This window comes from Vairimorpha necatrix, chromosome 9 (assembly GCF_036630325.1).
Source record: "Vairimorpha necatrix chromosome 9, complete sequence".
Lineage (NCBI taxonomy): Eukaryota > Fungi > Microsporidia > Nosematidae > Vairimorpha > Vairimorpha necatrix.
In genome coordinates, this window is record NC_088824.1 from 1,036,998 (window position 1) to 1,061,731 (window position 24,734).

The following is a 24,734-nucleotide window of genomic DNA, read 5'->3' on the forward strand; positions in this document are numbered from 1 at the left end:
TTTCGTGGAAGGGTCAAATAAATTCTAAAAAACGATTCTGACGATATTTTGGAACTGAGTTTAACAAAAATAATAATCAAAATTAAAAAGTATTAACTAATAACATACACACTTAGAATAATCAAATTAAAGCAATAAATCTATATTTGATATCACAATAACACAATAAGCTATAATAAGAAGTTTAGATTTTACAAAATCACAAAAAAGAGGGGTAAAAAATTAAATAAAATTCTTTTATATATATGATGATGACTAGCGTATGCTTTCCCGTTTTAAAAACGGGATCTAAATGTTTAGTTTTTAAATATGTATTCCTTCTTTTTATTTTTTTAAGTTTCCACTAGCGTATGCTTTCCCGTTTTGAAAACGGGATTAATGTGTGTGCGCATTGCATTTTTCTTTTGATTTACCATTTTGGGTTGGAATAAGAAAAGGAGAGAATATAATTCTTAACAACAGTAAATATTAGATTATTGGCAGACTTAAATACAGAATTCGATTCAAATTATTATATAAAATTCAATGCTATAAATTCTAAATGTTTTTTAGTCAAAATTTGACACTTATCATTCGAAATCCGAAATGGTTAATTGTTTTATGAATTTTTGTGGAAGGGTTAAATAAATTCTAAAAAACGATTCTGACGATATTTTGGAACTGAGTTTTACAAAAAATTTATAAAAAACAAAAAAGTATTAACATATAGTATACGCATATACAATTGTCAAATTGAAACATTAAATCTAAAAACACTATTTTTATAACTTAATAAGATCAAAATACATAGTTATAAAATTTTAAAACCACAAAAAAGAGGGGTAAAAAATTAAATAAAATTCTTTTATATATATGATTTTGGATTGAATGAATTTAAAAAGGAGAAAAAATGATTTTTAAAAATACTGTTTAGTATCATATAAGAAGTAATGTTGTTGTAAAACATTTTATAATCTCAATGAGATAATTTTGGAACTTCTAAGCTCATTTTTTGACACTTATATTCAAAATCTTTATTTGTCAGATGTTTTTACAATTTTCCGTGGAAGGGTTAAATAAATTCTAAAAAACGATTCTGACGATATTTTGGAACTGAGTTTTACAAAAATAATAAATAGAATAAAAATGCATTAATATACAGTATACGCACATATGATAGCCAAAATCCTCCTTTGAGCTTATATTTGATATCATAATAACACAATAAGCTATAATAAGAAGTTTAGAAATTTCAAAGTCACAAAAAAGAGGGGTAAAAAATTAAATAAAATTCTTTTATATATATGACTAGCGTATGCTTTCCCGTTTTGAAAACGGGATTGATATATTGTTCATAGCATTTATTTCTACTTTATTTTTTGAGTTTCCATTTTGGGAAAAATAAATTTGAAAAGGAAAAAACATGAATTTACAAAATACTTTTTAGTAACATATAAGGAGTAAAGTTGAGCTAAAAACATTTAATAATTATAATGAGATAATTTTGGAAACTTCTAAGCTCAATTTTTGACACTTATATTTTACTTATTTTTTGGTTAATGTTTTTGTGAATTTTTTCTAGAAGGGTTAAATAAATTCTAAAAAACGATTCTGACGATATTTTGGAACTAAGTTTTACGAAAATAATAATCAAAATAAAAATGCATTTACACATAATATACACACTTACAATATTTATATCGAAACATTAGATGTAAATTTGATATTTTTAATACACAATAAGCTGTAATAAGAAGTTTAAAGTTTACAAATTCATAAAAAAGAGGGGTAAAAAATTAAATAAAATTCTTTTATATATATGATGACTAGCGTATGCTTTCCCGTTTTTGAAAACGGGATCTAAATGTTTAGTTTGCTAATAATATGTCTTATATCCTTAAATTTTGTTGAGTCTCCATTTTATGAATGAATTTGAAAAGGAGAAAACATGATTTTAAAAAATACTTTTTAGTAACATATAAGGAGTAAAGTTGAGCTAAAAACATTTAATAATTATAATGAGATAATTTTGGGAACTTCTAAGCTCAAGTTTTGATACTTATATTCAACTTTTTCTTTGGTTAATATTTTTGTGAATTTTTTCTAGAAGGGTTAAATAAATTCTAAAAAACGATTCTGACGATATTTTGGAACTGAGTTTTCTAAAAATAAGAATTAAAATGAAAATGCATTAACATACAGTACACGCACTTATGAAAGTCAAAATCCTTCAATGAGTTTATATTTGATATTACAATGGCACAATAAGCTATAATAAGAAGTTTAGATTTTACAAAATCACAAAAAAGAGGGGTAAAAAATTAAATAAAATTCTTTTATATATATGATGACTAGCGTATGCTTTCCCGTTTTGAAAACGGGATCTAAATGTTTAGTTTTTTAATATGTATTTCCCCTTTTGATTTTGTTAAGTTTCCATTTTGGGATGAATGAATTTGAAAAGGAGAAAACATGATTTTGAAAAATACTTTTTAGTGACATAAAAGGAGTAAAGTTGAGCTTAAAACATTTATTAATTATAATGAGATGATTTTGTGAACTTCTAAGCTCATTTTTTGACACTTTTATTCAACATTCTTTTTGGTACATGTTTTTGGGATTTTTTTCTAGAAGGGTTAAATAAATTCTAAAAAATGATTCTGACAATATTTTGGAACTGAGTTTAACAAAAATAATTATATGAATTAAAATGCATTAATATATAATATACGCACTCACAATTATTAAATAAAAACGTTAAAATTAAATTTGATATTATATTAACATAAAAGGCCCAAAACATATCGTTTAGAAATTTCAAAACCACAAAAAAGAGGGGTAAAAAATTAAATAAAATTCTTTTATATATATGACTAGCGTATGCTTTCCCGTTTTGAAAACGGGATCTAAATGTTTAGTTTTATAATATGTCGCTCCTCGGTGAATTTTGGTATGTTTCCATTTTGGGATGATTGAATTTGACAGGATGAAGACATCTTTTTCAAAAATACTTTTTAGTGACATAAAATGATCAAGTTGAGTTCAAAACACTTATGAGTCTCATTGAAATAATTTTGGGAACTTCTAAGCTCAATTTTTGACACTTACATGTAAGATCTTCATTGGTTATATGTTTTTGCAATTTTTCTAGAAGGGTTAAATAAATTCTAAAAAACGATTCTGGCGATATTTTGGGACCAAGCTTTCCGAAAATAACAATCTAAATAAAAATGTATTAACATACAACATACGCATCAACGATAGTCAAAATACTTCATTGAGTTTATATTTGATATTACAATGGCGCAATAAGTTATAATAAGAAGTTTATATTTTTTAAGACCACAAAAAAGAGGGGGTAAAAAATTAAATAAAATTCTTTTATATATATGATGACTAGCGTATGCTTTCCCGTTTTTGAAAACGGGATCTAAATGTTTAGTTTGCTAATATGTCTTATATCCTTAAATTTTGTTGAGTTTCCATTTTTTGGATAACTGAATTTAAAAAGGAGAAAACATGATTTTGAAAAAAACTTTTTAATAACATTTAAAGAGTAAAATGAAGTTGAAAACACTTATTAATCTTAATGAAATATGTTTAAAACTCTTACAGCTCAGTTTTTGACACTTACATTCAATTTCTTCTTTGTATTTTGTTTTTAAAATTTTTCTAGAAGGGTTAAATAAATTCTAAAAAACGATTCTGACGATATTTTGGAACTGAGTTTTACAAAACAAAGAATTAAAATGGAAATGTATTAACATACAGTACACGCACATATGATAGTCAACATCCTTCCTTGAGTTTATATTTGATATTATAATAAGTTAATAAGACCAAAATATACAGTGTGGAAATTTCAAATTCACAAAAAAGAGGGGTAAAAAATTAAATAAAATTCTTTTATATATATGATGATGATTACGGAATTACATATAGCATAAATATGGGAGGTTGGTGCTGTATAAACGAAAACCAAGACATAAATACTGCTGAATTCCCTATATATTGTAGTCATTTTAATATGCAAATATCTTCCATCGGTAACCGTAAATTCGCCTGTAGGCGAATTTACGGTTTTTCGCCAAAAATTAAAATTTGCTCGTTTTTTCGCCAAAAAAAATACAAAAAAAAATTTATTGGTATTAAGAAAGAAATAAAAGATTTGAAAAGCTTTATTATAATTTTAATTAAAATTTATTGGTTATAAAAAAAGCATTTATAATAAAAATAGGTTTATTGAATTAACTTATTCGCATTTGAAATTCACGTGTTGCAGTAAAGCATTCATGTACTCTTCACGAGAATAATGTTTATAATTTTTAACGATTATTCTAATTTTTTCCTCCGCTTTTTGGGTTTTTTTAGCTTCAAATAATCCTTTTTTATAACGTTTTAGATTATATATATCCATTTCTTCACAATCGAGTATTCTTGAAATAAAAAGAGCGATATTTGGATTTCTTGTCTCCATCCTCTTGTTTATGGTTCTATTCCAGCTTTCTGCATTGTTAGAAGTCCGAGGAATTTCATTTTTTACCCTATCAAATACATTCCAAAAATTTATATAGGCGACAGCTCTCCCACCATTATCTTCTCTAGTTACATGGGAAACTAAATAATTATTTTCAAAGTATAACTGAAAGTTAGCTGTGGTTGTAATTGAATTATCTTTTATAAATTTCTTAATATCTTCATAAAAAACCAGAACATCTCGTATTGGCACAAAAGCTAATCTAAGAATCTTTTTGAATACTAGATTATAGTTAGAATCGTTTTTAAACTTTTCTATGTCCCCCATTGCCCCGACTCTTTTATAGGCTGCCTGCCCAAGATGAAACAAGCATCCATTACAGTTTGCTCCAGGGAAAGATATTCGTAATGCATTGACCAATCCTCTCTCAAAATCAGTCACAAAGTTCTTAACATTCATAGTAACTAATTCCTTGCATTTATCGAAGGCTCTAGAATATGACCTTTCACTTTTTCCCTTGAGTAAAATATAAATGTATGGAAAACTTTTGCCAAATATATGTCCATGAAAGACGACAATTTGGTAAAATCCTTGAGGAGAAGATTTAAACGTTCCATCGACAACGAACGTATCTATTTTTTCAATCATACTTTTTTTGAATTCTGAAAAAAATATTATAAATCTATCATTATCCTGCATACCACTATCAAATCTAAGAAAACGATTTTTTTTAGAATCTACTTGCAGGACTTCGGGTATATCCATAATGCAACCAGTTATAAATCCGAGTCTTGAATTTCTTGTTCGTTTGATTGTATCTCTTAAATATTCTATGGAAGGCATTTTAGTAATATCTAAGCTGGTTGACAATGCTGGGAGTTGTTTTTTTATTATTTCTAATGAGTTTTCATTACTTGTAGCAACTTGTTCTTTTATTTTTTTAATAGTTCTTTTAAACATGCATTTCTCAGGTACTGGTTCATGTGAATGAATAACTTTTTTAACGATTTCGTTTTGTTCATTCATTATAATGGCACCTCTACAAGACCTATTACTGCACCTCCATCGCCTAGTGCCGTCCTTATTGTAGTCTAAAGTGTATATCTGATCTTCATAGATAAGATTTTGCCCTCCACGTTGACCTTTAAAAATTTCAAAGTTGTCGTTCAATTTTTTTAAGGGTAGATTTTCGGCGAAAAAAAAGGAAAAATTTTATGGGCAAAATTTTTGGCGAAAAACAACCATTTTTGAACTTTTGGCGAAAAACCGTAAATTCGCCTGTAGGCGAATTTACGGGTACCCGTATAAACGAAAACCAAGACATAAATACTGCTGAATTCCCTTTATATTGTAGTCATTTTAATATGCAAATATCTTCCATACCTGAAAACTAAAACATTTCTATTAAATTTTCAATTGGGATTGATAATTGTATATTTAATAAAAAAGCGATTGTTAAGATATATAAAAAATTTAGCACCAGTCCATCATCAAAACTAAAACTACAATTTTTAATCGTATATTGAAGTATTTTATCACTGCTTTGATGAACTACTTTTTAAAATTTTTAAAGTTAAATATAAGTAACTCATGGATAATGTACTTCATACTTTTATTTCTAATTTATATCAAGAGATCAAAATGGCATAAATAATCCTTCAAATATTATACATTTTATGATGTTCAAACTTGTTTATACGTATGTGTAGTTAAGTTTTTACTTCTTATGGTGGTAACTAGATATATTCCCTGCCCAAAAAAATCACCACATTATACGAAACAATTTTTTCCACTTTGCGATTATATACGCATAAAAAAGAACTAGTAAATTTGAAAACAAGCAATTTAATGTTTTTATTACCTTGGTGCGAGCTAGAATAAATAGTAATATTGTAAAAAGACATTTCAAGTATTTATTATTGTCATTAAGTCATAATTTTTGGGGTGAAAGATACCACAGTACCCCCATTTGAGGGTGTTTACTTTATTTTTTCGAACCCCAAAAACGAAGTGCAAAATAAAGGAGGAGCAGGAAGGAGACAAAAATTACTAAGCACTTACGACATTAAAAATAACAAATAAATATATATTTATGTACAGAATTATATTTTAATACAAGTTTTAATAATCATTTTAAGTATTGTGTCTTTTTTGTCCTTCTTATATTTTCAATTTTTTTTTAATTTTTGGTTTATTATAAAAGTAGATTTTCTTCAAAAATCTACTTTTATGATAAAACAAAAATTAAAATTATAATATTATTTATTTAAGAAAATTTAAATAAATATTCAACGATCTATAAAGATTGTTAAATCAAAAAATTTAATTTAAAATTTGAGAAGTTACTAAGAAAATATACTTTTATGAATATATTCTTTTTTAAATTGAATTTCGTACACAAGAGTATATTTATTTAATGTTTTTTATATTTAAAGATGCAAGTAATTTGAGTGCACCTGATTGCTTCTCCTTTATTTTGCACTTTGTTTTTGGGGTTCGAAAAAATAAAGTGAACACCCTTAGAGGGGGCGTGTTGGTCCGCAATTCTAAAAAATCAGAAGGGTAAAAAATGCTTGTTAATTTATATAAGTGTAAAAACTTGTATTAAAATATGATTCTGTACATAAATATATATTTATTTGTTATTTTTAATGTCGAAGTGCTTAGTAATTTTTGTCTCCTTCTTGCTCCTCCTTTTTTTTGCACTTAGTTTTTGGGGTTCGAAAAAATAAAGTAAACACCCTCAAATGGGGGGTACTGTGGTACCCCACCTCCTAATTTTTGTTATAAAAATAAATTTAAAACATAGTTTATCTAATCTATATGGTCATGACATAACAGTAAAATAGAAATATTGTTTGAAAAAAACTAAGCTACATTCTGAATAGAAATATTATTTGAAATTTTATGATCCAAAAAGGATCTGTTTGAGGACCAAGTATCATAGATGTGCGCAAAAATGCCAATTAAAAAACCAACTATGTATTTTTCAAATGAGTTGATTTAATATTAGAAAATATTTGCGAAACTTTTTTTATCATTTTTAGTGCTAATAAACATTTTTATGGTAAATATTTTTTAAACATGTCATTTGCCGACCTTACTAAAAAAATTTGTATGATAAATTTAGTTTAATGACTGAAAATATGTTTTTGTTTCACTATAATGTCCATAATAATTTTTTGGTCTTAAAATCTTATAAAAAACCCCGTGTTTAAAAATTAGTTACTAATGAATTTTATAAAAACTAAATCATCTTTTTTGTAAATTTTTGATACGCTAGAAACTATAATTAAGGATTATCTTGTACCATTATTTATTATGAATATGTTCTAATGTCATAAACAACGATTATTATTTCATGTGGAGTGAAAACATTATGTATTGCTTCCATATTATTGATATATCTATATGAAAAAACTAGAAAAAAAAACTATGTTAAATAAAACTTACAGTTAGTATTTAATTTACATACGATTTTTAAATACATATATTTTATTTCTTGATATCTATCGCAATATAATCACCGAAATGGCGTCTTATCTTAAATAGACTAGATGATACAACAAATTAGATTTGAAATTATTAAAATCTAATATCGTAATAACATTGAGTATTTTTTGATTATACATGTCTATCATTGGATATTCTATCTATAAATAATATAATAAGACGATTAAAAATAAATTTCCTTTCGAAGCATTACAAAACAAGGTATATTGAAAGATAATTTGCAGGCATACCCTGTGTATTCTCTTAAATATTTTTTTTTAAAAAAATATCAAACAGTTTTATCTGACACATGTCAACCAGTCAAGAAAATATAAATTTTCTGAAAATTTTTATTATTGGCTATAAACTGCAAACAAGTTAAACAAAACCACCTTTATATTTTTACAAATGTTTACTTAGATTGTGTTTATAAGTGTATTGTTATAAATATCTTAGAAAATAAGTCATTATGACTAGAAAATTAGTGAAAATAATGCTTTTTTCAGTATTTAGTTTATTAAAATTTGATTTCAATTTTTTATAGACTTTTTATATCTAGCCATCAAATTTCAACCCTATTTTGTTTTAGATCCCCTTGCTCATATTTTTTTGTGTTAACAAATTATTATGATTTTTGATTGCAAAAAAATTCTATAATACATAAATTTGCCATTTTTTTATAGGATTTTGATTAAATCCAAATAAGCGAGAGTTACCCCATATGGATGTCGTTAAATTTGCTTTTACTATTTTATTTATAAAATCGGGTCAATATGTTTCTAATCAGATAAATTTGGTACTAATAAAAAAAATAGAAAGCGGTGATTATACTACAATTGATTATGATAAACGATATTTGAGAATTTTAATGGATTTTGATATCAGACAAAATAATATTAATGTTTATATTGTTGTAGAGATCAAAGGTTTTCAAAGAAGACAGGAAACTAAAAATGTAAAGATTAATTGCACTAACAAATCTATTTTAACTGTAGTTAAAGAATTTAAACACATTATTTTATTGGAACATAGAAATTATTGGCTGATTATAACGTTTTGATTTATAATCCGTTATTTTTCCAAGTTCGTCCTATTTTTAAGAACTTAATTGAACATATAAAAAACGAAAATATCAAACAAAAAAAATTAAGACTCAAGGATGAACTATTTTATGAATACATCATGGAAAATGATGTCCTTTGGTACAAAGTATTTACAAATTTAAAATTTAAGACTAGCATTGTCCAGGGTAGATTATGTTTTCCACAATCTCCAATTTCTTATATTAAAAGGAGCAATTCCCGCTACATATGTATTTGTATAAATATAGACAAGGTTCATTATTTCTTTGAATTAAATATCAAAGAACTTGGTTCTGAAAATCTTATTCCACATACAATTATGATAAGAGAACATATTAATGAAATTGACCACCAAATATGTATTCACCTTAAAGAATTGTATAAATTTATATATGTTGATAAAATCGTTAAGCGTAATATATCTTATTTTTCGGTTTGTACGTTAAATAAAATTGAATTTTATCACAATATATTCAAAATTAAAATGGATAATGACGAAATACGTTTTACACAAAATTACAAGGAATATATATATTCTTTACAACATGAAGCCATTTTTACAAATTCGACATCTTTGGAATTTCAAGAGTTTTTTAGAAAAACCTATTATATAAAGACTTTAGGTGAATGTCATAACGAAGTGGAATTGCTTTTTAGATTATTAGAAACAGGTGGTCGTGCAGAATTCTTCTTAAAAAAAATCTTAAATAAAAGAGGAAGTGCAATTTATTTGATTTTACTTCAAATATTGTTGTCTGATAATTTGTATAAAGAATTTAATCTAAGTAAAATTTTAAGAAACGAAGAATTTGATGAAACATCGAAAAATCTGCTTATAGAAAAAATAATAACAAATTTATGCAATTGTAGTTTTTTAGCGAGTACTTTCCTGATAAAAATCTGTTTATTATTGGAAGTTGAACGTTTTATAAATGAAAATGATGTTAGTGATAAACCAATATTATTAATTTTGAGCAATATCGCCGCTCTTATCAAGAAAAAAGCAGGGTTTATACCATGTGATAATCAATATAATGTCACTAAAAAGATCGATTTAATTGAAATATTCCACGTCGCTGTAAAATTTCATCTTAAAGATATTCAGGCATACATGAACAATATATGGAAGCAAATTTTTTCGATAACATCATTATATACAGGATATGAGCAAAATTTGTGTATACTTGAATATGTACATTTTTATATTGAAAAAGATAGAGTTTTTGATTTTTTTTGCTTAAATAATATTTTAGTTGAAAATAATAATGAAATATTAAGAAAAAAATTATCAGAAAACACAAGAAACCAACGTATTAACGAAGCACTATATCGTTATAGAAAAGAATTGAAAATATTGTTTATAGTTTTTATGAAAAAAGATTATCTACGGCACTATGTAAAATTAAGCATGATGCTTTAAATAAAAAAATTAATTATTTATATGATAAAAATAGAACTAAAATGTTTGAAAAACGATTACGTCAAAACGGAGTAAATGTAATTGAAAAGATCTTTAGTAATAAATGTTTGACAGAAGATGTATCCAATGTATCGGCAGGAATTAATGCAGAATTGCTTTATGAATGTAAAAAAGACGAACTTGAAATTTTCTCTCGAGATTTAAACAAGTTAATTAATTTAAATATAAGAAATACTATAAAAAATGATTTTTAAATATCTCTTGAATCTCTTTTGGACAATGAAATTAGTAACAAAAAAATTTTTAAAGAATTTGCGGAAAAAAAATTAAAAAAATTCGAATGTTGCTGTGTGAAAATGAATTATCTGAAATTCTGAATGATTACAATATAGGAGTGAAATTTCACAGAAATTTAACCAAGATATTGGAAAATTATGATAAAAAATAAAAACATACAATCAAAATTTTACACAAGAATATTTCTATGCATAAAAAAATTTAATTTCCGAGTTTTTACGATCATAGATTGAGACTTATAGATCTCAATCAATTATTGCGGCATTTTCATACACAAAAAAATAACCTGTTTATTGTCTTAAATATTTTCGATGTTATATATGTCTTATTTTATGTATTGCTTAGCGATTGCGCAACAATCGCTTTAAATAAACAGTTGTTCTGAAAATGGTTTTAATAATTAGATTATTACTTAAAATTTTAAAAAAATATATTTTCTTTTTCAAAAGATTTTTAAAATATTTAGTTTGGTATTTGTAATAAATGTAATGTTTGTTACATAAAAAATTACAAATGACTAATATTATATTATACAAGGTACAACAGACTTCCATGTTTGGAACGAATTTGAACATAGTATTTTATAAAAACTATTCCAGATATAAAGTCTATTTTAAAAATATCCCACGCATTACTTCTTTGTTCATGGTTACTCACTCGCATTGATCACAAGCTTCGATTTAGTTTCTCCTTGCAAACATTCAGAAGAAATGAATATAATGTAGAATTTTTTATGTGAATGGAAACATCAGATGGAGGCAAAACATAAATGTAACCAAAATTATAATACAAAGTCAAACGTATTTTTGCAATGTTTATTAAAAGTCTTTCATATATTATAAATTTTAAGGTATAATTTTGGAAACTAGGTTTTAACAACTAATTATTCTGACTCCATAAGTTATATTAATTTAAACTGTAAGAATAAACGTCACGACACGTGCGATTTATTATTTAAATGTAAAAAATATACAATATCTTATAATATATAACCAATAAGTCGTATTAATAATATCTACATGAAAAAATCACAATCTTATTGTAGTTTTAACTCTTAAAACTTATTTTTTAAATATTCAATACGTTTTGAATTTGACATTTTCGCTATTAACATAAAAGTCTATATATATATATATATGAAGTAATTTTTATTATTATTATAATTGTATATAATTTGATAAATAACAAAAAGGGGTTTTACAGGTTAGCACATATTCTTACATTATTGCACCAAATATGTTCAATAAGAATACATTCTATTTATTTGTGATTTGTAGTGATTAAAATGGCTTCTGATATTTTCGTTTTCTATAATAAAACAAAAAAATCCCAATTAAACTAATAGTATCAATTAAGCAAATAATTAAAATAAATTGTTGGAACAAAACATGGGTTTATTTTTATAAAATTATTTAAAAGAACAGATGTCAAATATATCAACTTGATTATATATTTGACATTGACATTGACATTGATATATATTCCTACACTACTTCCCCTTTAAAAGTTTTACATGATTTCGATTCGCTGTAATCGTTCTTCCGTCGTCAAGTAAAACACTATACGATTTAAACCTTTTATCCAAGACCGTTCCTTTATCTTGCCATTTTGGTTCCAGTTTCCCTCCTTGGGGCAAAATTAGTCTGTACCATACCCTGTCACCTACCTTTATTTCTTCCAATTGGAGCGCACCCGTTTTCTCATGTGTTGCATACTCCCCTCTGTATCGTTCTAAATTCTCCTTCGCTCTAGTCCTAAAGTCTGTTCTATCCATTCTAATATTAATTCCCTCCTGCAGATCCATATGATTAAGAACTAATCCTTGGTGAAATTCTATGGGCGCACAGCCTATGGCACGGTGATAGGACTGCATATAGGCTTTATTTACTTTTTTTGCACATTTGGCCCAATCGAACTTGCCAAATTCCGTGATCTTCCTCAGTTTAATTCCTATTGTTCTGTTAAATCTCTCTATTAATCCTGTGGTGGTCGGACTGTATGGTGATCCGTATTTCCAAGTAAACTGTTTATCTTTTGCATAATCCTCACAGATTCGATTTTTAAACTCTCGTCCATTATCTGTTAAAATTGCCTTCGGAATTCCATATTTCTTTATGATGTATCTGTCCACTAAATACACTATTGTGTTCATGTCTTTTGTATGGATCGGGATAATCTCCCCCGTTTTTGAGAAATGATCTACCATTGTCAGTAGATACCTGTACCCGTCCTCACTCTCCTTGAATGGTCCTACTATGTCAATTTCCCAAATCTCACCAATGTTGTTTGCCACCAATGGTACAATATCTTTGAATTGTTTTTGTTCTCTTTCCTGTTGGCAGATTTCGCAGTTCTCTACAAACTGATCTATATCTTTGTTAATTTCCTTCCATTCATATTTACGTCTCATGTTATATTTCATATTTTTCTTTGAGCCATGGCCCAACATATCGTGGTAAAATCTGACCAGTTCTAGTCCCCTTTCCCTGTTTATAACTTTCCTTTCTTCAGCAGTGCTTACTGTTTCAATTTTCCTCATCTCTATTTTGAAGTCTCTACTTAAATGGTCTACATAGTTTGAGGGTCCCGCAATATACTCAATTTCAAAATCATATTCCTGAAGGAGGAGCGACCATCTCGCTAACCTTGCCTTAATATTCCTTGACTTAAAAAGATACTTTAAAGCCTGATGGTCCGTTCTTAAGGTAAACTTTCCCAACAGTAGATATTCTCTGAAGTGTTGAAATGCTTTGACTACAGCCAATAGCTCCTGTTCTGTTGTAGAATAATTTTTTTCCGCTTTCGTGTGCAAAGAACTAAAGTATGCTACCATTTTTTCCTCTCCTTCTATTACCTGGGATAGCATGGCTCCACTTCCTTCATTTGACGCGTCCGTCGTCAAAATGAATTTATCTCTCGTATTTGGGATAGTCAATAATGTCGCTTTATTCACAGCTGCCTTTAACGCTTCTATGGCTTCGATAAACTGCCTGTTTTCTGATGCCCTTTTCCAAAATTTGATTTCCTCTTCCTTTTTCAACTTAATGATCCTATACAATGGGCTTACTATCTTATGACTGTCTTTTATAAATTTCGAACAGTAATTATATAGCCCCAACAATGATTGCAATTTCTTTTTGTTTTTTGGAATCGGCAATTCCTCAATACTCTTTATCCTTTCTGTGTCGATCCTAACTCCTTCCTTCGAGATCACATGCCCCAAGATTTTAAGTTCTTTCTTATTAAATTCACACTTTTTCTCATTCAGCTTTACTCCAGCATTTACCAACTTCTCCATAACCAGCCTAACATGCGCTTGATGTTCCTCGAACGTTCTACTATAGACCAAGATATCATCCATATAAACAACCACAAATTTGTATAAAAACTCTCTCAGTATGTTATTCATTGCTCTCTGAAATGTGGCTGGCCCGTTTACTAGACCGAAAGGCATCTTTACAAATTCAAAAAGTCCTTCTCTGCATGCAAAGGCAGTCTTCTCAATATCCTTTGGAGCCATATTGATCTGGTGATATCCCGATTCTGCATCCATCTTAGTAAAATAACTTGCACCCTCTAGTGCATCAATAAACTCATCCACTCTAGGCATGGGGTATGCATCCTTAATCGTAATATCATTAAGCCGCCTGTAATCTATACACAATCTATATCCTCCATCTTTTTTTGGTACTACAATCACTGGACTTCGCCAAGCACTCTCACTTGGCCGTATCACCCCCAGCTCAAGGTATTCTTTTATTATTTTAGATGCCTCTTTTTCTTTCGTTCCGCCTAATTTATATAGCTGAGCCATGACTGGCTCACTATCTCCCGTGTTAATCCTATGATATCCAATTGCATTTCCTTTAAGGATTTGTCCCGACTCCATGTTGACCTTTCCATTTCCAAATCTTAGGTCAACTTCATATTTGTCCAATAATGTCCATCCTACTATGCACGGCATGGTGATGTCCCGTGTTACAATAAATTCGTCTTCAAATATGTATCCTTCTATTTTTATTTTCAGCATCGTTTTCCCTATGATTCTTATCTGTGACCCGTTAGCCGCCTGTAATTGAAGATTATCTCTAGTCAATCTTGTTTTGTCTTCAAGGTGTTCCGGCCTAATCAAATTAACTTCTGCACCTGTATCTAATAATACCTTAAACGGTCGTTTACTGTTCTCAAGTGTAGCCAACTTAACAGTGGATCGATTACTTCTGCTATTTAATAACCTATAATTAAAAATAAATTTATTCAAGTCCTCTTCTTCCACATCTATCTCATCATTCCCTTGTGGTATACTAACCTCTCTAACTTGTTTTTTCACCTTAGAGCTTTTCCTTAAACTGTTAAAACGACATTGAGAGACCACATGTCCTTGCTCGCTACAGATCAAACATCTAATTTTTGAATAGCTTGATTTTTTACTATTAACTTTGTTTCTTATTGCTTCGACTTTAACTTCTTGACCGTATGAGGATGCTATCTGGTTTCGCTCGGTTTCTCTCGTATCCTTAATATTCTTTAATGAATCATAGATGTATTTCCACGTAAGGCCCTCTTTGTTGTTAATAAGCACGATGTTAGCTAGATTATTCGGCAGACCATTCAATGTAAACGCTACCAGGACTTGTTCTGGTACATTTCCTTTCCTCGCTATGGCACCCATTCTGTCGAGATAGTTCAGAATAGATCCACCTGTATACTTCAATGCTGCAAGCTTTTCCAAACTAATCTTCAGAATCATATTACTGACAAATCTCTCCCTGAATCTATCTATTAGTTCACCCAAGTCTAGCCCTACTGGTTGGGCCATTATCCAATCTTTTGCTTCTTCCCTAAGAGACATCTTGAATGTAAGTAACAGCTTACCCTCGCTGTACTCATTCAACCTGCCCACTTCCATCAAGTCCTCTATGAACTGTTGTGGGTCGTCTTTCTCTTCATTTCTGAAGATGAGAAGAATATTTTTGTCGCTTGTCGCCAAATTGTTGGAACAAAACATGGGTTTATTTTTATAAAATTATTTAAAAGAACAGATGTCAAATATATCAACTCGATTATATATTTGACATTGACATTGACATTGATATATATTCCTACATAAATATCAAACCATATTTATTATCTCACTAAATTTATTTATTCGGTATACTTTATTCAGAAATTTATATATAATTATTGTAAATTGTATTCGTAAGTCAATAAATTGATTCTAATTTTTTACAACTATTTCCACATTCTTTACAAAATTTTAATGCCTAAATGCAATTAATAAACTTACCACTTGGTATTTTCTAACTCGAATTATTTAAATGTAATGCTCACAATATTTTTGAGACACATAAAACAATTTTGATTTATTCAATAAAGCGCCTTTTCCAAAAAAATAATTACAATGCTTTTCCATACTTATTCTTTAAATAATGCATTCTAATCCTGTATTCTATGATACCAAAATAAGTCCAATTATAGCTTTGCAACAAGCCACATAGATTAGTAATTAAATTGAAGATCGAAAATTAAACGGAAATCTTATGAAAATTGTTAACTTTTCCGTGAAAAAAGTTTGTTAAACAAAAATATGAATAAATAAATCAAAATTTTTTCATGTATAAATTTATGCAAAAAAAATATAAGCAATTAATTTATCTTAGATTAAAATTTAATCTATTTAAAACGCAAATTATACGATCATGATTAGCAATTTTTATATTTTTAATCGATTTTGTGGTCTTTTATAAAATTTTAGATACTTAGTATAATTGCATGTTTAGGATTGTACTATTTATGCAAATTATTTATCAATGCAATAGTTACTTAAATTTGGGGGCAATAAACAAAATGTAGTGTCTAAATCCGCCTAATATACTTATAAATAAATTTTTAACACCAGATTGGTCTGATATAGTACTTCGTTTTGATTATAACCTTTCCTAAAAAATTTAGATAGGATTGCAAATCTTTGGAAAGCTTATTTCTTATATCCGTACTTTGCTATTGTTTTGTTTTTTGTTTATAGTAAAAAAATTAAATTTAATAAATAAATGTAATAAAAGAAAAATATCTAATAAAAAATCTTTAAAGCAAATTGTATACCTAAGAATTTCTCATTTATGACTAAAAAGTCTTTCTAAGTTACTAAATAAGTTAATGTGTTTTTAGTTTTTAAAGCTATACATGCTTGTATAAGTTTTAAATTGCTCAAACAAGAGTTTTGCGAACCAGTTATTTATCAAAAAATCTTTTTGTGCCATTCTAATTAATTCAAAAGTTAAATATAAAAAATCTCTTTAATAAATTTATTCTTTTTTTTATTCCTTTTTATCCATGAACAATTCATTATCTTAAAATTCTTTTTTTTGTTATTAAATTACAATAAAAATATAAATTATAAATGTTTCCTATCAAGAAAATTAAAAATAAATGTATTTTACTTTTGTGTAACGTTGATAAGAAAGACAGTAGAGAAATAATGATGGTCTATTATACCCTAATATTTAAATTCTATCTAATTACATGAGTACATATTTATACACGATAAAAATTTGGATACTTTTTATTTTTTTATATAAACTATTAGTTTGTTTTATTTTGTACAAATTGATATAAAGCTAATTAAAATATGTTTGAAGGACGTTAAATTGCAAAGAATGGAAAATAACAAGCTACAAGTTTTTATAAAGCTTTTTTAAAAATTTAATGACTAATAAACATAGAAATTAATCTAAGATTTTTTCAGCTAAAAACAATAAAATATTTACATCTAGCGATTTTTATTACATAATATTTCGCAGATTCTTTATTATTTGTAATATTTTTTTTATTTCTTTTGGCCATATACTTGCCAATTTCATTTAATTATTGTTGTATATAAGAATAAGAAACTATTAAATTACATTATATTAATAAATTTATTTATACAATAAAAAATTGGGTAGCTTTCTAACTGATTGTATTATAAAATATACAATCACAATCTTCTCGGGAATTATATAAATACAATAAGGAATCATTGAAGCACGATGTCTATTTATTTATGTTAATTGCATCATTGACTTGATCTAGTTATATTTTTTCAAAAAAATTAAATAATATAACTAATTTAATTTTATATCAAAATTTATATTCTAATTTTATTACCGAATGAAAAAACATAAAATTAAAAATTATAATTTTCCCCAATAGAAAAATGCATCTTGTACTAATAATATATTGTTTATATAAAAATTTGAATTTTTTTTGCATCATTTAAGCTGTTATAAAATTTATATTATACTATGACAGGACAAACATCCTTCAATTTTTTCGGACAAAAAACTGAAATTTATAAATCCTCGAATAGATTTACCGTAAAATTAAACATGTAAGCTGTATAAATATGCACAAAACAAACATATTATGATTTTATATGATGTTTTGAAATTTATTATATTATACACTATAATAACTCCAACTGTATGTATTTTTGCAACTAGAAAAATTAATTTTCAAAATTTACATTTAAACAATCCCCTATACATTATTTATTTTAAAAATAATTTTTATATCTGATTGATTTCAGGTTGTTAAATATTGTGAGGCGATTTCTCATTCTTGCATTTTTTTTTATATAATTAAAAATATATCTAAAACAAATTGTTCTTAGTAGAATTTTGTTTATTATATTGAGATCAGAAATGTATAATTTAATTTTGCTATCTTTATTTGGTATCTTTTTATTAACAAAAGAAAATCGAACAGTTCCGCGCAATACTAACATATATTAGACGGAGTTTTAAATTTTAGTACTATTAATGAAAGTCTAATCGTTTGAACCGGAAGAAAAACAAATTATAAATCAAAAAAAACAACACAATCACTTTAAATAATTAGTTTTTTCACATTTTCTATATTTAAATATATAAATATTTTATTTACTTGAACATGACTTCTTCTTCTTCTTATTCTTTATTATGTATATCTATTGTGCCTTATACGATTATATCACAATGAATATGTGTATAAGTAAGTTATAATGTTAGTAATAAATAAATAAAGAAAATATAAGTATACAAATATATAAAATCAATCTATGAATAAAAAATAATTATTTAATGATCTTTTTTTTTATAAAGACTTATGCACGTTTAAAAGATAAAAAATAGATTTTCTTACTCCTCGAACATATAATCAATATTTATATTCTAAATAAATAATTAATTTTTTAATAAGGAAAGATAAATAAGAATACATAAACTATTATAAGTTTTTAAAATAGATGAAGCTATATTTAACCAAACAAAATTGAATAATAATGACACAAAAAATCATGTCGATTATGTAAATTTTTTATATATCTAACTAGCATATGCTTCCCTGTTTTGAAAGCGAATTTATATAAAAGTTTTATGGTACGTACCTCCTTTTTTTGAGTTTCCATTTTTGGTCGGAATATGAAAACAGAGAGATGTAATAAAGAAACCCCAATAATTGGTTATCTTATTTAATTCGAATAACAACATTATATCGCTTTATTCTATATCTTTCAATGAGATGACTTCCTTATGTTTTATATTTCAATTCATACACTTTTTTTTTATTTGAATGAACGTTATTATATTGCTTTGTGAAAGATTTAAGTAAATTCTAAAAAAACAATTCCGACGATATTCCGGAACCGAGTTTCCCAAAAAAAATAAACTAAATACATTTCTATATAGATAAATTATACACACTTCATACATCTAATTTGTAACATCGAACCTAAGTTTAATTTCATATTGAGTAAACAAGATAATAATAAGTAGATGAAGACTTCAAACTTACAAAATCGAGTGTTAAATTGAAAAATTTTTTATATTGTACTATTAAATATCTCACTGAACACTAGATGACAAACAGTTTTAAATTACTTTATTACTATGTTTTATATATTCTTAACTAAAATATTTCTTAACGTAACCATACCTTCAACTATGTAATTTACTTTTTTCCTCATTTTTTGGTTTCGATATTAAAAAAAAAGAACAAAAACAAAAATCAAAATTTGTATAAATATGTGATATGTATTAAGTAAAGATTGAAGGAGAAAAAATTTACCTCCACTTATTTTTTGTGCAACGGCCTGAGCCCGGACTTTCCCTATTTTTTTCACGTACTGAATCCTGACACAGACCGTAAAATGGGAAAATGGACTCTTACTAACCACATCCCCAAGATACGAAATTTTGCAGTTTTGTTTGAATTTCATTCAGATTAACATTTTTTAGCTATAAACTTCTTTCTTTTTAGACTATTTTTTCAAAAATATTTATTTTTATGATATGCCCAGGGCTGATTGACAGTAGGTCAAAAATCTTCCAAGACCCAATGAGGCAATATGTTGGCTAGTGGATGAAATTACTAAAAATTGCCATAGAATGTACGATTTGTCCTGGGATAAGAGTATTCCCTCCGAATAATTCGTACATAGGCTGCCAACGGTTTAAGTGTAGGGGAAAGGGTGGATGTTGAGCTAATATGGAGTTTTTGATAAAACTTCCATTTCGAATCCCTGAATACCTAAACACAATTATTGGTATATTTTGTATTCATCGAATAAAAAGCAGTCTACACTAAACTTAATAAAAATTACGTGTGTCAGCTTCCAGTGTTTTCAGGACTAAAAAAAAAGTATATGAAGCACTGAGAAAGGAAAACATCAAATACCAAAAAAAAAAGGAGGGGTTGAAGAAGTGACACATACCGATGAAGCTGCTATAGTAAAAGGGAAATTTGTCATATTTTTGTCGGGAAGATATGACACAGTCAAAATTGTACATGTTTTATTGGTACAATAGAAGAGCGAACGTTCGAATTAAGAACCGAGATAATACCTAGCCGTACTATACAGGCGATGACTAAGTCTTTTAAAAATACATAAAAAACGAAACGACTTGCACATTGGAAGAGCATAAATCTCATCCCGCAGCAGTAAAATCTATCAATGAAGATCATCGCGTTGTAGTCCATGATGGCGGTTTTATCCACAAAGCCAGAGAGACCAGAAATATAATAAAAGGAGTCTGGTTTAGCTTAAATGTGATACAATAACCAGAAAAGAATTAACAAAAATGCAATCACAGATTTTTTTTGAAGATCTTATTTGGAGAATATATGCGCTATATATTTTAATATCAAGAGTTGAGAATGTTTATTTGAAATTATCAAAGTTTTCTTGGAATAAAATGTTTTATTATTATTATTTTTTCGATTCTCTCCAAGGGTCCCTTAGGAGAAAAAAAGTCCGGGCTCAGACCGTTGCGCAACTCGAGAGATTACACCTTAGAGTTTAGCAGCGATATTTTACAATACATGCATTAGTTATACGCGATGATGTAAAATTTTTCAACATTTTTTGTTGTATAAGTTTCGGTTCCAGTTTGATATTAATTTTTTGAGTTTAGCGTACACAAGTTTCATGAATATAATATTTTCGTAAAAACATAACTATAACATGAATAAAGATACAACATATTTTTAAAAGCAATAATTTTCAGTTCTCTTTATGAATAATACTTTTATCTATTCATTAAAAATCAAACTTTCAACAACTGACTACGAAGATGCCTTTTTTCATTATAAATGTATTATTTTGTATTATAAAATAGGATACAACTATATTATTATGCATTTACAAAATCATTATAGGTAATACTAAATAAATTTTTGTGAAAATTGTTAAAGAGAACTAAAAGAAATTAAAAATATTTCAATGCTTATACTACAGTTAATATATGAATATTTAGATGTATAAAATTTTTGAATGTATATAAAATAAAAAAATGATTGCGATAACGAGTGTTTTTTAGATTAAAAACTAGCAATACATGTTAAATTCTAGAATGTGACATATTTAAATTTAAAAAATATCTTACAAAAAGCGTTTCATTACATTTTTAGAATTTAAAAAATAAAACGCAAAAAAATTGAACTTTACACATATAACTAAACATCTTAATATTATGGATTAAAGTAAATAAAATAATTCTAAAAAGTTTTATTGATGCTTTATATTGCTATATTTTTATCATTAATTCTACTAATGTAAAACCATTTTAATGTGTATTATTTGTTTTTAATTGTTAAATCTAGCAAGTGTTTTTCTAATTTAACGTCGTTTCAGCAAATAGGGCTACTTCTTCATTTTGGTCTTATTTATTGTCTTAAATAATTTTTGTATACCCGTGTTCTTTCTTTTTTGTTATTGATTTACACTAGTTAAAAAAGACACTCTTAAAGAGTTTATTTCTTTTGCATTTCCTTCCTTTTTATGTTTTTTATGCAGATGATAAATTAGCTAAAGAATATAAATCACAAAGAGGTTAAATAATACCATGTCCAGACAATAAACACTTTTTGCAAATACAACGAATCTACTTTTTTGTAATAGTTTTATACGACGTTTTACTCAATAATTAAAAAGATGACTATTAAGTTTTTTTCTGATCAGAATTATACATGTATGAGCATTTTTTATATATGAACACCTTTTTATATTTAGAATTTATATTATGTTTTATTAACATTTTATTTTAAATTGTAATAATAATAATATGTTGATTTTTTATGTTAATTATGACAAAAAAATTAAATGCATGAGAATGCATTTAATTTAATAATTTCTTTTTGTTTATTTCTGTGCACCCAATTTCATTTGCCCTTAATGTTTTTAATTTTTATAATTATTTTTTGTTCCTCATTAAATATTAATAGATGTATAGAAACTCTTAATTGTCAAAGAGATATAACTGAAAATTTTAGGAAAGCTGAGAGTTACGAAGAAGATATTTATAATGTAATCAATAAAAATATATTTGAGGATATTGAAACCTATAACTTAAAACAAGAAATGGAAATGTATATCAATGATAAAGATTTTAATAAGTTTATTGAAATTGACTCAATAGAATTAGATACGCAGAAGGCCTTGGATAAACTTGAAAATGCTATTTTAGAAAATAACTCCGTAAATCAAAACAAGAAACTTCCTTTTTATAATTCCTCCAAACTCTTGACTAATTGTCAAAAAAGTATGAATGAGTTTAAATTCAGAATAAATAGGATGAAAATAATTAAGTACTTTATAAATTTAGACGAAGAATCAAACGAAATCCTTAAAGAGTGCTATAAAAAGATTTATATTTTTTCACAATATATAAAACTTCAAACTAAAAAAGAATTCGTCAAAACTTTTGAAAAAATAGAAAATTTATGTTTGAAGAAAGAAACTTATAATTTAATTACACAAGTTGTAAGTATATTTAAAGAATTTATGACAATTTTCGATTTAAGGAGAAAATATGGCAGTAATAAGATATACTCAGCATACAACAAAATTTCAACAAATAATTATAATAAAGAGGTATTGTTATTATTTAATTATATACCAATAATAAAAACTTTTCAAGACGTGGAAGAAGAATTGAAACATAGTAAATGTGAGGATATACAAAACATTTAGAAGTACTCACAATCATAAATTCATTATTAAGAAAATTACATAGAGTATCTTTGAGGACAAATGAATGCATAAAAATCCATGAATTAATAGATCAAATATATAGAAAGGACTAAAATATTATTTTTCATTTCATACAATGTATGTTCGAAAATTATATATAAGTGAAAAAAACACTACTTTTGATATATAATTTATATTTGGCTGATATTATTATCCAAACATCATATTTAAGTTGGCCGAATGTCAATAAAAAGAATTCTATAGATACAGCCCCATTTAATGGATTTTCTATATTAATTTTTTTAATTGTAATCGCTAATATAGGATTAAGCTATGTTAATTTGTTTGATTCATATATATATATATATATATATATATCGAGTTCAAAATAAACATAAAATCAAGATTTTTTGGATTTTAAATTTAGTTTTTCTATAGTAATTCATCATTTTAACAAAGGTGCATCTAAATAATAATTTTCATATTCTTTTAGATACAAAAATTTCTTTCGTGGTCTTTTCTTCGTAAATCTTTTACGTAACAAAATCTTTGATCATATTGTTAAATATAGGAGTTCCCCATGCAAAATCCATCTAGATGGAAAACATTAATTTTTGGAAATAACCTCTTTTAAAAAAAATCAAAACTTAAAATAAGGAGGAGAAAGACCCTTAATAAAAATTTAAAACAAAACAATAAAAAACCGTTATCAAATATTTAATTCTTCATTTTAGCTTTTTATACTGTTACTTACTTGATCAAATCTTCTCTTCATTATACATTTCAATAGATCTTGTAGAAAATTCCTTAAATATTTTCAATAAAAATTTACCAAAACTACATTAGAATATTGAAACGAAGCTATACAAGAAATATTAAAAAGTTACAATGAAAATAGTCTTGTACATGTTTATATTTTATAATTTACTATTTGATGTTATATACAACATATGAATGTTTTCGATAATACAAAAATGAAAATTAATTTTTTTCAAAAACTATAAAAAATTAATAAACTAAAAAATAATACAATTAAAGGCTAATAACAGTTTAGCAGAAAAATTTCGATTTAGGGGGGGTTTTGCCCTTTTAAAAAACGGAGGAAAGAAGATTTTAAGAAAAAAAAAACCAAAAATATATTTTATGCATCAAAATTAAAATTTAATAATATTTATAACAATCATATACTCTTAAAAGTTCTGATTAAATTTTTTCTTATGATAATAGGAGATCTTTGTTCAACTTTTTATAACGTTAAGTAAAATAGCTAATTCGATTAAAGAAGAGAATATACATAAATCATTTGTAATATAAGAATTCTACATATTTCGCAAATAAATATAAAAATGATAAACTAGTCAAAATTTCGTTATTTTTTATTATGTTTGAACGAACACAGACCCTTTAAAACGTAAAATCATAAAAAAAATTACATATTGTGCACTTTTGTTAGGTTATAATGTAAAAAATATAAATTGATAGGATATTTCTAATTCTTTT

The 24,734-nt window shown here is 26.1% G+C and overlaps 3 protein-coding genes across 3 annotated transcripts; 2 read left to right on the forward strand and 1 right to left on the reverse strand.

The window, feature by feature from the left end:
- Positions 1 to 4,231: 4,231 nt before the first annotated feature.
- On the reverse strand, positions 4,232 to 5,626 carry VNE69_09197 (MULE domain-containing protein; the record flags this gene model as incomplete). The annotated part of the gene is made up of 1 exon (XM_065474718.1): positions 4,232 to 5,626. The coding sequence occupies one exon, from the start codon at positions 5,624 to 5,626 to the stop codon at positions 4,232 to 4,234; it is 1,395 nt and encodes a 464-aa protein (XP_065330790.1).
- A 3,043-nt stretch (positions 5,627 to 8,669) lies between these two features.
- VNE69_09198 (uncharacterized protein) lies at positions 8,670 to 10,704 on the forward strand (the record flags this gene model as incomplete). Its single annotated transcript, XM_065474719.1, has 3 exons — positions 8,670 to 8,939; positions 9,050 to 10,393; positions 10,438 to 10,704. The coding sequence occupies 3 exons, from the start codon at positions 8,670 to 8,672 to the stop codon at positions 10,702 to 10,704; spliced, it is 1,881 nt and encodes a 626-aa protein (XP_065330791.1).
- Positions 10,705 to 22,436: 11,732 nt separating this feature from the next.
- Positions 22,437 to 23,234, forward strand: VNE69_09199 (uncharacterized protein; the record flags this gene model as incomplete). Its single annotated transcript, XM_065474720.1, has 1 exon — positions 22,437 to 23,234. The coding sequence occupies one exon, from the start codon at positions 22,437 to 22,439 to the stop codon at positions 23,232 to 23,234; it is 798 nt and encodes a 265-aa protein (XP_065330792.1).
- Positions 23,235 to 24,734: the final 1,500 nt, after the last annotated feature.